Source organism: Monopterus albus, unplaced genomic scaffold (assembly GCF_001952655.1).
Source record: "Monopterus albus unplaced genomic scaffold, M_albus_1.0 scaffold113.1, whole genome shotgun sequence".
Classification (NCBI taxonomy): domain Eukaryota; kingdom Metazoa; phylum Chordata; class Actinopteri; order Synbranchiformes; family Synbranchidae; genus Monopterus; species Monopterus albus.
In genome coordinates this window covers 1824558-1838289 of record NW_018127993.1, presented here as the reverse complement: position 1 = coordinate 1838289, position 13732 = coordinate 1824558, and the positions used below count along the sequence as shown (strand labels likewise).

General features: G+C 45.8%; 1 protein-coding gene across 7 annotated transcripts in view; it reads left to right on the top strand.

Moving 5' to 3' along the window:
• Window positions 1-13732, top strand: part of ppargc1a (peroxisome proliferator-activated receptor gamma, coactivator 1 alpha) — a 237216-nt gene that overhangs the window by 215819 nt on the left and 7665 nt on the right. For 5 of the 7 annotated variants that reach the window (XM_020611447.1, XM_020611446.1, XM_020611450.1 and 2 more), the window contains exons 3-8: window positions 3186-3380; window positions 4331-4456; window positions 5510-5870; window positions 7675-7720; window positions 7927-8000; window positions 11307-12543. In XM_020611447.1, the coding sequence (XP_020467103.1) occupies window positions 3186-3380; window positions 4331-4456; window positions 5510-5870; window positions 7675-7720; window positions 7927-8000; window positions 11307-12543 (2039 nt within the window). The remainder of the gene's footprint in view (window positions 1-3185; window positions 3381-4330; window positions 4457-5509; window positions 5871-7674; window positions 7721-7926; window positions 8001-11306; window positions 12544-13732) is intronic. The other 2 variants (XM_020611448.1, XM_020611451.1) reach the window with 1 other exon arrangement.

The following is a 13732-nucleotide window of genomic DNA, read 5'->3' as shown; positions in this document are numbered from 1 at the left end:
AGAGACTGAAAATAAACAGTACTTTAAATACTCGATGACCCATTTAATAGGTGATATTTTATCTTCCCACATCCAGAGCGTCTGTCACATGTTCTTCATCTCATTTGTAGAAAACAATGGAGCTGCTTAGTCTGTTGAAATTTGATTTTGCTGTTATTCAGTGATCAGGTTTATCGTCCTGGCACTTGCACAACACATTTGGTTCCTTTTAGCATATAAATGATGCATTGCCCCAAAAAGCTTGTTAAAATTTGATCCCTGGCAAATTTGCTCAGGAGTTTGGAATCTTCAAGAAGCAATTAGCAGATTTAATTTGGCTATTTGCCCTAATGTTGGGAAGCGAGTGTTTGTTTAAAACAGCACCTTCACCTTATGTTATCAGCTGATGAATGGTATCTCCTGGAACACAATGCTGCACTGTGGAACTCAATAAAACAGTTAAAGGCAAGGACAATCTCAAAGACAGCCTGCGTGATAACAAAAGGGCCTCACCTAATAATGAACAACTGGAGTTGGCTTTCTTTTCTCCAGCGTGGGGAGGGTGGAGTGAAGGAGGGGAGGGGGAGCCCTGCCAGCACTTGCCAGCATGTTTTATGGCTAATTGAAGCATTTGGAATAAAACAGCCACAAAATGGCACTCTTTAGATTTGGAGCGGGGTTAATATATTGTGATCCCACAATTAGCCCAGGACTGTTAAGATCTCTTTAATTCTGTGAGGTCCATTAAGCGGGATGGGTGAGAAAGTGCTCCTGCTGAGATATTTTTTCTCCTCTCTTTGTTCTTCCTGCCCTCTTTTCCTGTCAGTAGCTGCTGTAGTAATCAATATACTTGGACACGGCCATCAGCAGGTTGCCAGGTTTTCCTGGTGTCACCCCTTTGGGTCCCATAGTTCCTGAAGTCCACCCACACAGAGATTGTGTTTATAAATATACAAGGGACAAGTGAGTCATTGATGCAAAGGTCTGCAAGGTGTGGTCCTTAAGCTGGCATGGAAATGCTCACCCTCCTGGACAGGGGTACTAGGTCAGGCTCTCCGCAGGGCAGAAACTGTCACTGAGATTTGCTGTTTACCCCCAGATCAGCACTTGGGCTGTGTGCGCTAGAGCCAGAGCAGCGGCTGATCGTCACGACTCGGGGTTTTACAAGTGTCTCTTTCAGAATATAAGGCTCCCTTCTGGGTTGTCTTCAAGAATACAGTGCACCTGTGGGAGCTTTCCAACGGTGGAGGTTTTTGAAACGGTGCCTTCTACAGTCTCAGAAATTCCCCAAGCCTTCCCAAAACATGACATAATGAAACTTGTACACTGCTGTCAACTTTTAATGAACCTAATGTGGCACAGCAGCACAGACTGCAGTTTCTACAGAATGTATAGGTCTGAGGGGTGAACAGAGTCACGCTAAAATACAGCACTGCATGAAGAGTGGGTGAGGTTGGACCTAAACAGATGGCTGGCTCATTAAATACTCATTTGTGATTATCTAAAATGATCCTACTTCCAGTTTCTTGTGCAAGGATGCATGTTGGTGCTAAGAAAAGGCTCCAGCTTTATCAGAGGTTAATACCTGCCCGCTTAGTGCTCAGGTAATAACTTGAAATGCTGAAAAATGGTGAACATTTCAGTAGCACAAGGTTCCAGCACAGTGGATTTGAAGCTCCTTGTAAGTAATTAAACAGCATGCCACCTCATACACAGCAATTTCCTGCAAGGCATTTGCTTGCCAATGTGGCATGGCCCCAGTTCACGTCGTGTTATCTCTGTGAAATATGTCCCTTTATCATTTTTTAATAATGACTGAGTGCTCATGTTGTTAGGAGAAAATCTAGTCAATGAGCATCAGATTAACATTTTTTCCTCACTGTTAGCTGGCTAACTGAACATCCAAGATATCTGTGTCATCTGTAAATGAAAAGTGGAGGGGGGTGCATTGAAATGGCCACACACTCATTGGTGGATTCAGAGCTGCTCCAGAAGTGCAGTTCATAGTGGGTGTAATTGTGTAAAATCATTGGGGTGTACAGAAACAAGCTGCAAATGGGGATTTTGAGTCTTAGAGGAATACTGCTGGTATCTGAAAGGTTGGCGGCCCCGTCGGCATAATGATGGCCACACACCGTTGCTGAGAGATGATAATCCTGCCATGTGCATAAAGGGATTTGTTCTTGTTGGGCTGGCCACAGAATGTCCCAGGGTGATGACGCTGTTTATCTTTCCGCTGTCTTAAAGTCCCCTGGGCTTTTATGGGCCTGGAACTTAGAGTTCCTGTTGTCACTTGTCATTGCGCAAAGGCACAGCCATGCATACACGCAAACACACACACCTTTGTCAAGCAAGCTGCATCCCTCACACTCTTAATTTCTATGTACATTCTCTCTGTTGCTGTTTTTTCCTTTATATGCATGCATAGTTATTATCCTCAATAAACCTCCCATGTAGGTAGTTGGCAGCTCACACCTCTCTCTTTCACTCCCTCCTCACTATTCATGTCTACATACTCATCTGTCTCTTTATTTCTCACATGCAGTCATAATCTAAACTATTAAATAGTGAGCTACAGAAAACACATGGTTCCTGTGGCACATCAAAGAGGAGCTGAGTGGCAAGAACAAGCTTTTTTTTTTTTTTTTTTTTTTTTAGGAAATGTTGATGGTAACTTCCCACCCATTGTGAGCATCAGCTGTCATGCCTGCATTATAAATATACCACATTTATTTAGCATTAGCAGGTGGTATTTCTCCTTATCTGGGAATTGCTTGCAAACATCTTGTTCACTGATCATTGCTCAGTTCTTTGGGAGAAGGGAGAGGAGAGTTAACTTCTGTCAGAGATTCCTTTACCCCACATACCCTGTATACTGCAACCCACCCCAACCCATTCCTGTCTTCCCTAGATACTTGCTACTTGTCAGTCCTGGTAATGGGTTTCTTGGGGGAGATATTTTGGTCCAGTAAGCTGCATGCTTAAAATATGAGTGACAGGCATGACTCAGTTGCACATGGAGAGAATTTTGTTTCTAAAAAGGCTGCCAAAATAGAGCCAACTCTGGTGGAAAAAAAAAAACTGTGTAAAAGTCTTAACAGTAAAAACTTGCATGCAGCCACCCACCACCTTTACTTCCATGGAAGAAAATGAAGAGATGCAACTTTCCCTGTCTAAAATGTCCTATTTTTTCTGTCTCTTCTAAGAAGATAGATGAAGAAAATGAGGCCAACTTGCTGGCAGTGCTTACGGAGACCCTGGACAGCATCCCCGTGGATGAGGACGGATTGCCTTCGTTTGAGGCCCTGGCAGATGGGGACGTGACCAATGCCAGTGACCGGAGCTGTTCTTCCTCCCCAGACGGCTCACCACGCACCCCAGAGCCTGAGGAGCCCTCCCTGGTGAGACCAACAGCTCCTAATTCTCATGACTCCCACCATCAACACCACTCCATGGTTCCTGAAGCATGATCTATAACCCTACACACTGTTTGTGCAGATTCACGGCAGACACCAGATAAGACTCTTTAACAAGTGTGAGCACCAAAAGTGGTCATTTGTCTGTTAAATCCACACTGGGCTATATTTCCCACAGTGTGTTGACTGTACTCCACATTTAGTGAAAGCATGCAGAGATGCAGATGCAGGGAGATGGGAAATACAGTAAATGGAATGGATCAGTGTGTTTGCTGCTCAGTGCTAATTGCATAACAGCTCTATTGTGGTGCCAATTCAATGATACAAACACTGTGTTGGGGCCAACTATGGTTGACACAGTGCCACAGGCCCTGAGATCAAGCACATAATGAAAGTGGGAGAAAAAAGAAACCCATCTCATCTTGCCTTGTCTCAGTGGGTCTGAACTAATCCCCATGCCCGAGTCATCTATTCTGGCAAAAAGACAGCCTTCTCAATAAGAATTCAGCTCACCTTTGTGTTATTTTTTACACCTAGCTATACCATCTGGGCATTTCTCTAGCATAGCAGCTTTGACCTGAAATGTAATGTTCAGTTGTAGTCCATTGAATTCCATGCCGGTCACTTCCGAATGACCTTCAGTCACATGCCTGGGTGTGTTTTTTCAGTCACATTAAAGAAGCCTGACTTTGTGTACACAAAAACACCTGCACAGGAAGAAGAGAACCTGACTTTTGCTGTCACATACTATAAACTGTAATCGTTTAAATAGCTCTTGTAAGTGATTTTATCTTTTCTAACTGCAGTATCAGTCTCTTCTGGTTCTGCATTTACGAAGCACAAGCTGTCTAATTGAAAGAAAATTTGCATAACCCATGCATAACCCTCCCCCTCCTTCACCACTTTTCTCTTGTTCTGTTTGGGTCCATTCGCAGCTGAAGAAGCTCCTTCTGGCACCCGCAAACTCCCAGCTCAGCTATAATCAATACACAGGTGGCAAGGCACAGAACCATGCAGCCAGCAGCAACCACCGGATCAGACCACCACCTGCTGTCGTCAAGGTAGGGACACACAAAGACACGCAGAGAATACATGCACTACTGTATACACATTTTTGTTAGTGTTTGTTTCTCTCTCTTACTCTGTTCTTGCACCGTCTCGTTTCGTGTTCTCCCTCCCTCTCTCACTCTTTTCTTATTTTGGTGACTGCCTTTAAAAGATTTTAGGCTACTGCTCTAGTCTGCTACCCCAGGGGGCCATCTCATAATGAAAGCAGGCTGATTGCTGTTGGGCTTTCCAGGCGCAGCATCGGCACTGTTGTCTCATTAGCTCCACCACTTATCCGCCTTGGTATGGCGCCTGTTTGGGGGGGAAAAAATGACAGGCACTCTTGCAGTGAGATTGATGCCTTGAGATGACAAGATCAAAATATCAGACTTGATGTTCTCATTAGATAGCTCTTCAAAGAGTTTTTTTTTTCTAAAGGGTTAGGGTTGATTAAGCTTAAATCCAGTCAGTATCATACATTTCTAAGTGTGAATAAATGTGTAGTTTCAGTAATCTGTTTCCATTTCATGTCAGAATTTGTCCTACTATACGATCAGTGTCATTATAAAGCTTGCAGTACATTTATCGTTTGCTCTTGTCTGGGAAAATGTCTGACATCCCTATTTTTTATGCTTTCCCTAAAAGCATTTGTATGGGGGGCATACTGCGTGGCACATGTGCATCAAGCTTCCTCACAGAGTCTATTTTGATACTGAACCTTTGAGCCATCCATTTCTGGAGCACAGCGAATGAGGACGTCCGGAGGCCATGGTGCACATACAGAGTGGTCCGGTGGTGCTCAGAGGGCCGTGCAATTAAGGTGATGGGTGGACTGCGCTCCCACCATCGCCTCCCAGACATTTGGACAACCACTGTGCACAGGCCATTTCAGTCACTCTTTGAGTCGCTCCTTGGCACCATCTCTATCCGCTTTTATTTTAGTGCCAAACAAAGCACTTAACATTTATCACGACTGGATCCACTGCACTGTACTGCTAGCAGTGAGCAAAACTTTTTATTTAAGCAAACTAAATAATTTTCTCTCTCTCCTTCTTTGTGTTGGACAGACGGAGAGCCCCTGGAATGGCAAAACAAAAGGGGGCTCTAGCCAACAGAACCGCCCAGTGAGGCGGCCTTGCACTGAGCTGCTGAAATACCTGACAGCCACTGATGACATCCTGCTCCACACCAAAGCCAGTGAAGCCAAGAGCACGTGGGGTGGTGCCAATAGCAGGGACAAAAGTGGCCTGGGTCTTGGCGCCTCTTCCTCCTCCTCTTCGCCATCCTCGTCTTCCACATCCTCATTCTCCTCCTTCTCCTCCACCTCCTCCTCCTCTTCCTCCACCACCTCCAAGAAGAAGTCGGCTGTGCCATCTCAACAGCAGCAGCAGCAGCAGCCGCCGCCGCCACAGCAGCATCACCAGCCAGGTGCGATGACAGGGTTGAGGAGTCCGAGGGTGCTTCTGTCCCTGTTGGCCACAGAACCTCCACCTGTGGCCATGCCGGCCCCAAACTGGAGCATGTGCCGTCCAGTGAAGAAGGAAGGCCGCCAGGCGATGTGGGCCGCCTGGCCGCTGCTAGGTTCATTAGGTATATGCATTCTTATTCCCTCCCTCCCCGAGAGGTGAGTCACAGCTGTGAGCATTGCCGAGAGGCTACGGGCGCCACTCAGGCTTGTGTGGGCTTTGGCAGGCAAGGCCGTAGTAACAGTAGTGGTGCCAGCCATGCACCGCATAGGCATATCTGGGTGACTATTGCAAAAAGAGAGGAGAAGCCTGGTCACCCTTTACTTAGCCAGATGCTCACCTCCAAACGGAGGCCTGCTCAATATCAGCCTCACCTACTCCCACCTATGGTCACCCCTTTTCACAGTACTAAGAGCAAATTAGCAAGTAGGAGGTCTAAGAGCCCAGTCCTGGCTGTTTCAGAGGTGGAGGAGGAAGAGTTCAGAGGAACGACTGAACTTAGAAACCAGGGTGTAAGTCAGGCTGAAGACCCTGACTCAGGGCCCCTGTTGGCACTTCACACCTTAGACCTAGAAAGGTGGGCTAGCCAGCTGGATCCAGGGCTAGACATGGGCTTTGGACTAGAGCTGGGGCGGTTAAGCCCATGGCACTATGGGGAGGATGCTAACCATGATGATGACGATGATGATGACCATGTCATGGGCAGCCCCGCAGCGGTGCTCTCACAGGGCCCACAAAACCCACTCTTCCCAAATACTAGAATTGCAGAGCCCACCCCTCCCTGCATCATACAAGGGCTGGGCCACCAGCACAGGCAGGCACTCAGCGAGCACCCCGACGACCAGGGCCATCCACTGTTAGGTAATCATGACTGCACCCTCCCCCCCAACTGGCCTTATCTCTGCTCTCTTCTCCCTCTCCTGCTCTAACCACTTCCCAGTTTGACTTCACAACTAACTCCAATTCTAATTTGAATGTAACAGTCGATCTGAGGGCATAAACAACAATGACAAAAAACAGCCTGCTGGCCGATGCTTTTCACTAGTCTCAGAGGCATTCTTATAAATTTAAAAATAGAGACATTAAAAAAAAAAGAGGGGGTGGGAAAAGGGGTGAGCTGGTCTTGCTACTGTACATTTTGTAGTCATAAAGTCGACTCCTGTCGACCCCAGTCTTTGGCTGATTGAGTTGAGTGTGCTGAATGTGCATTTAGACCCAGAGCCCAGGTGCTGCTCTTTAACGTCATGCTACTAAAGCCACGTTCCCTTAGCTGGAGCACAAGTCGGCCAGAGCCTCGGGCAACTGCACAAGCTTCCTTGACTCTCCTTTCTTTCTTCTTTTTTCCCCTTCTCTGCTGTTGGTGCATGCAGTTATGATTGTTGTCCAGGGAGGAGCTCACCCACTCTTGTGTTTTGTTTCTGACCTCGTCTCTCTGTCTTTTTTTTTCCCATTTCAATCTGTTTGTTGTCTTGAGCGGGGTACATCTTTGTCCAGACACCTGTGAAACACCATCACTTCATCCTGCCTCACAGAGTAAACAGTCTAAAGAGGATAAATTGTTAAAATGGGGTCAATCTAAAAAGCACATGCTTTGTACAGTAGTAACCATAAAGATGCTTTCTAACCAGGGATGGGTGTTTCTGTAGTAATACTTGCATTTAATGAGCCAATTTGAGGTTAATTGTTGCAGAATGTGGACCTGTTCTCTTCTGCCATGAGTGTTATATCTAGATCAATAATTACCCATGCTCCTTTGTGTTCTGCAGCCAAACCAACCACCTTGCCACTTCCTTTGACCCCAGAGTCTCCAAAGTAAGTGTGAGAAGTTTTTCCACCTTATTCTAGGCAAAAAAGCAACAACAAACCACAGACAAAAGACAAAGTCAAAGAAAACTATATCGACTAGAATCCAAGTTGAGGCATTTTTGTGACTCATTCCCATTTCTTAGATCACAAAAGCTTTTAGACTCTTGCTTTCACCTGATAAGTAACATGTAGCACTTGTTTTTGTCTTTCAGTGACCACAAGGGATCACCGTTTGAGAACAAAACCACTGAACGCACATTAAGTGTGGAGATTACTGGAACCCCAGGTGAGCACACTTCTTTAAAACAGACTATTCTACCTCCCTCTTGTAGCTAGCAATGGGTTAGCATCTTGATAGCTCCATCACAGTTCAAAGTTCAAGGTGGAAGCATACTAGGACATTTTGATGTACCCAAGTATTGATTAGGTTTTCCAAGCTCTTCAGGGTTTATTAGTCCACCCCTTCCATTGTCCCCCACCTCCCTTCTCCTGCTACGGAGTTATTATGCTTTTTCTCTTCTTATATCAAATCCTAATGCTTTCTGACTGACAGCTTGCTTAGTCTACACATCAAACGGAAAATTAAATGTCAGTGTCTTAATTGGCGTTGCTGTGTAATTCATTTTTGCCAGTATGATCGGTGCCTCGGTTTCTTAAGTCTCTCGACATACAGGTGATCGGGTCAGCTGATCTGAGAGCAAATATCCAAAGGAGACTGTTTTCTAGGTGGAGTCAGTTTGAGAATTTTTCAGCATGATTACTGACATTATCTGAGTTATAATTAACTGCATGAAAAGAAAGTTATAGGGCAAAAGCAACTACAAGAAAAAAAAAACACTGCAAAAGCTGCATTAATGGGGGTCAAATCTCTTTTTCTCTTTGTGCAAAATTAAGTCAGTAACCCCCACCCCAAAATTAATCATTTAAGGTCAGTAAAAACAAAATCACTGCCCTTTAGCCTCCTCAAGTATTCATTTACCAGCAGAGGAAACTCTCCTCATACGTACCTCATGCCTGCCCCCTCCGCCTTCTACTGAGCTCTTGTTGGGGGGTGGAAATATGTGACACCTCAAACCTGAAGAGGTCACCCCCTTGTCCTTTTGACTTTGTTCAAAGTGTTATTTAATGCTTTTGGGTTGTAAGCTTTCCGGATCTGGGCCATCAAGCACAGTTAATATTTCTTTCTGTTTTACTGCACGTGGCTGAGTCTGACCTGTGGCCAAATCTGGGCGCCCGTTCTATCCCACTGCATCCATTTTTACAACAACTTTCAAATTAAGGCCGTCACCTGACTCCACAATCCTGTGTAAATTTAGGATTGAATATTAGCAGGAAAGTCATGAGTCCAGAAAGCTCCAGGATACTGAGCCCTTTTCCTACTTGGGGATTAGCCTTCGAGTCTGTGTGAGTGCTGTATGACACAGATGGATATAGATCCCAGTGAGTGAAGGTGAAAGCTTTTAGCTCCGGTGTTACATGTCCTTTGCAGATTTAGAGTAACATTACACTACAATAGAGATTATGCTGGTGTTATCAGTAACAGATGGAAGTTCCCCAGGAGGGCAGTTCAATGCTCCACCTGCAGGGAGACAGCACAGTAATGGAATTAGCCATGAACTGTTGCCAATAATATATTATTTTATGCCTTTATGGTGAATTCTAGTTGTAGTAATAACAGTTTCATAGAAAGATAAATTGAATTATAGATTGATTAATAGATCTGTACATCTTGGGCCAAGCCAGATTATGTGAAATAATAGCAACTTGGACTGTTGGCTGCATGTTTCCTTGACATTTCTCAGAGAGGTATAGTGAGCCTACAGCAGGCAGTGAGATGTCCTGGGATCTGACTGTTCAGGCCTAGTGCCTGTCAAGCTAATAGATTTAGCATGTGCTGCCGTGTTGCCTTTAATTACTGTATCTCATGACACCGACTTGGTCTGTGTGTTGCTATTTGCCTGACTTACTGGGGGATCAACTGTTTAAGCCTGAAGTTGTTATTTGCTCTGGGATCTCCTTGCAATTTATAGCCAGATGAGAAAAAAAAAATAAAACCTTTCTTTTTCTTTCTGTCATGCTCACTTGCTTCATCGTTTTCTCTCCAGTGGCTTTGTGATTGGTGTTTATGTCTGTGGATCATCCATCACTAGCAAGTTTGACTGAGAGGCACATATTTATCTAATTCTGATTTATTTCAACCCATTGCTAATGGCTCCTAGTTTATGACCCCATGCACACATTGTTTTGGACAGATGGCGCTTCATTGGCGAAACAGAAGTTCCTCAGGCATTGTGTAGCACCCCCTATTCCTCTCTGTCTTCTCCTTTTCATAGCTCATTTCATTGGCATAATGCATGTATATGTCTATATCAGCATTGAGAGAAGGAAGAGAAAGAGTGGAGTAAAGGGGGGGAGAAGGGAGTGTGGGCTTGCAGTCCTACTTACAGGCACATCCAGATAATAAGTAGGATGATAAGCTGTTGGATCAGGCATTCCAAACAGTGAGTGGTTTTAGAAACTTGCATATTTATGTATCAGACTCCTGCACTCTCTTTGCAGAGCTGTATTCCTGGTGCATACTCTGGATTTAATACTAATAGCTGTCATTTGGTACAATTCACCAGCAGGGGAAGAGTGATGTGCATTATAAGAAAGGCAAAGAAGAGGGGAGAGCGTAGGTGTTTCAAAGTGCCTGAGTTTGACTCCACTGAGAGACTCTTAGTGAGGAGTGCATGTGTATGTGTGTGGGCACATTTGTTTTGCTCAAGATAGAAACAGGAAAGGGTGCTGAGAGATGGAAAGGGAGAAAAAGAGATTGATCCAGGGAAGATGACAGACAGGAAGAGAGAAGATGGGGGAATACGGGGATTAAAGGAGAGAGAATGAGAGAATGAGAGTGGCGACTGTTTGTGCCAGTGCATTAACAATGCTATAAAGAGGGCTCATCTCAGGACTTCCCATATAAGTGCCATCTGTCTGACTGTAAATCTGTAGGAGGTGGGGGTGGGGGTTTGCAAGCAGTAGGGACGTGACATCAGAGGGGACTGACAACCCTTCTGCCAGTACTTCCTGTGCTTCCATGACATAGCATGACAAACAAAAGCACATGCTATGGATTGTTCTTTCAGACCGATGAAAAAGGTCTTTATTCAGATGAATTGGCCGCTCTTCAGTGTAGACACTTTGTGTGAGGTGGACAGAGATGTGATACATCTGCTTTTTTTTCTTCATCAGATGCATTACGTTTGTCCTCTGCAAGGTCTTTTCTCTCATGAAAAGGGATCTTTCCAAGGTCAGAGGGGAAAGACAATGGAAGTCATCCATATTACAGCACCACAATATTAGCTTTCACCAGGCGCTGCATTAATCTGTCAAGATTTCAATAAAACAGAGATCAGGATTAGGCCAAGCGAAAGTGAATATTTTAATCAGACATGTATCTGTGTCCACTGTCCAGAACCTGACCTGGGAGGTTATAGATGAGTGAGGAGAGCAGGGAGAAGGGGATATTTGGGGTAATTTGCATTATGACTATTTTCATTTTATTGCCTCCAACCTCTTCACCAACCTCTGTCTCTTCTTTCCTCTGCAGGTCTGACACCACCTACCACGCCCCCACACAAAGCCAGTCAAGAGAATCCTTTCAAAGCATCGCTCAAAACCAAGTTATCTTCATGTTCCTCCTTGGCTTTGGCATGCAAAAGAGCCAGGCTGAGCGAGTTGGGCCACGGCACTCTGGCCCTGGCCCCAGGTGCCTTAGGCGGTGTCCCCACCAGAAAGGGTCCTGAACAGACTGAGCTTTATGCCCAGCTGAGCAAAGCGTCCACTGCCCTCCCTTACTCTGCCACCCAACACACTGTGGGGGGCGGCCTTGAGGAGCATCGCAGCACTAGCAACAATAAGCGGGCTGCGTGCCGTGGCTACAGTGACCATGACTATTGCCAGGCATCAGCTAGCGCTAAGAAGGACGGCAGCACAGCCACTGTTACTGTGACTACAGCATCAGAAATTATGATCACCCCAGGTGCCACTGCTGTGCCCATACCTGTTGCAGGCACAGTGGAGGACAGGCATGTCGGATGTATGGACTCAGCCATGCCACCATCCTCCTCATCATCTTCATCTTTGTGCTCTCCATCATCAGCTTCATCTGGTCCTTTGGCTAAACAGCAGGACTTTGCCTCTGTGGATGGAGACGCTGTCCGGGTCCAGGGGTTAGCGAAGCAAAACCTTACACAAACCACCCAGATCCCCTCACAAGATGTCACTACTGACAGGAACCAACAGCATTATTATTCCACCAGCTGGAAGCTCCTCTGCGACCAGGAGATCAGAGCAGAGCTCAATAAGCACTTTGGCCACCCCTTACAAGCCCTCTATAGCCAGGGTGGTCAGGAGAGAGAACCAGGAAGAAAACCAAACAAAGCTGCAGCCCCTCAGTCCCTTGAGGAGGTAGAGAATGACTACTACTCCCAGAGGCCGCCTGGCTCCAGCTATCTGCATCCAGGGTTCCTGCCACTCCATGGTGAGCTGGAGCTGGGCGAGGGCCGTGAGAGTTGCTTCTTCTGTCCTTGGGAGGGCACCCCTCTGGACCTACTCTTTGACTGCCCCCCCTGCTCTCCCTCCTGTTCTCCACCATCCAGCTGCTCCCCTTCACGAGGCTCCGTGTCCCCACCTTCCTCACTCCTCCTCTCGCCCAGCAGGCCTTTCTGCTGGACTAGCAGCAGGTCCCGCTCTCGTTCTTGTTCTCATTCTGACTCTCGCAGCTTCTCGTCGCACTGCCGGAGGCGCTCCCTCTCCAGTTCACCTGACAGACGTCCCTCCTCCTGGTAAATCCTCTCTTTCACACACATACACACACACCTCCCACTTGTTTTGGCTGAACCTTGGCTGCTCTCCACCCAGTTTAAACAGGGCTTGTAGCTGGCAGGGGGTCTAGCTTAGGAGTGTAAAAAAGGGGTGATCGGTCGTCAGAACTGGTGTCAGACAGGATATACCCTGAAGACTTTTAGCATAGGTGTCTGCCTTGCTTGGTCTGAATGTCAAAGAGACTGGGCAAAGAGACTTACCAGGTGAACAGGAGGTGCAATATATTCCAACCAAATTGTCTGCAGATGTTTTGCTAACCAGATTTCTGCCTATTAAACCAGGTGGCATGTTCTCTGAACTGATAATGAGGAACAAAGACAGGTTGAATGGTACAGTGAAAAAAAAACAGTAAAAGAAACCAGAACATGAAAGATGCCGGAGGCGCTGGACTTTTGAACAATCTGAGTTTTCATCTCTAGGCAGGGAGGTTTTTTTTTTTTGAGTGTCTTCCTAACACTCACCCGCTCTCCTCACTCTCTCCCTGTTCCCATTTTTGTTTGATGCCGGGGCTATTGTTTTAAGCGGCAGCTGTTGTTTTTACTGAGTGGCAAACCCTCCTTTTTTACATCTCCAGAGATGAAAGTCAAATCCAGGCTGTGGGAATGTACTCTCAAAACCCCTCTGAAAAGAGACTATCATCATAGCACTGTGTGAGAACTACATTTCCCATGCTATTCCTTTGATCAGAGCCAAGTGGGTTTCTGTTGGGTTTGTTTGTTTTTTTTTGGTAGAAAAACCGAGGCAAAGCATTGTTACCGACGAGGATGTGAGGAAACTCAGTTTGTCAGTAGTAGTTCATTGAGTGTCTCACAGTGTCGGGCTCCACTGCAGTGACTTGGTTTGTTTGCCTGATTACTTAAAGGTCAGTTTACTCCACAGAGCCAATAGAATCACTCTTCTCTGCTCTGGCCCTTGTTCTTTGCTCTACTCCGACTTATTCACCAACTTATACACCCAACCTGTTCACAAATTATGCGGCAGTAGTCCCAAGGCATTCGATCAGCATCTGACACTGACAAGGTTACTAAAAATAATGGGTAAGGAGTGGAAAGTGACAGAGCAAGAAGCTTGTTCTATTTTCATGCAAGGAAAGATAAAAGAAATTTGAACAAAAATAATTCTCAAACTTCCTCCGTTTAAAGTTTCACA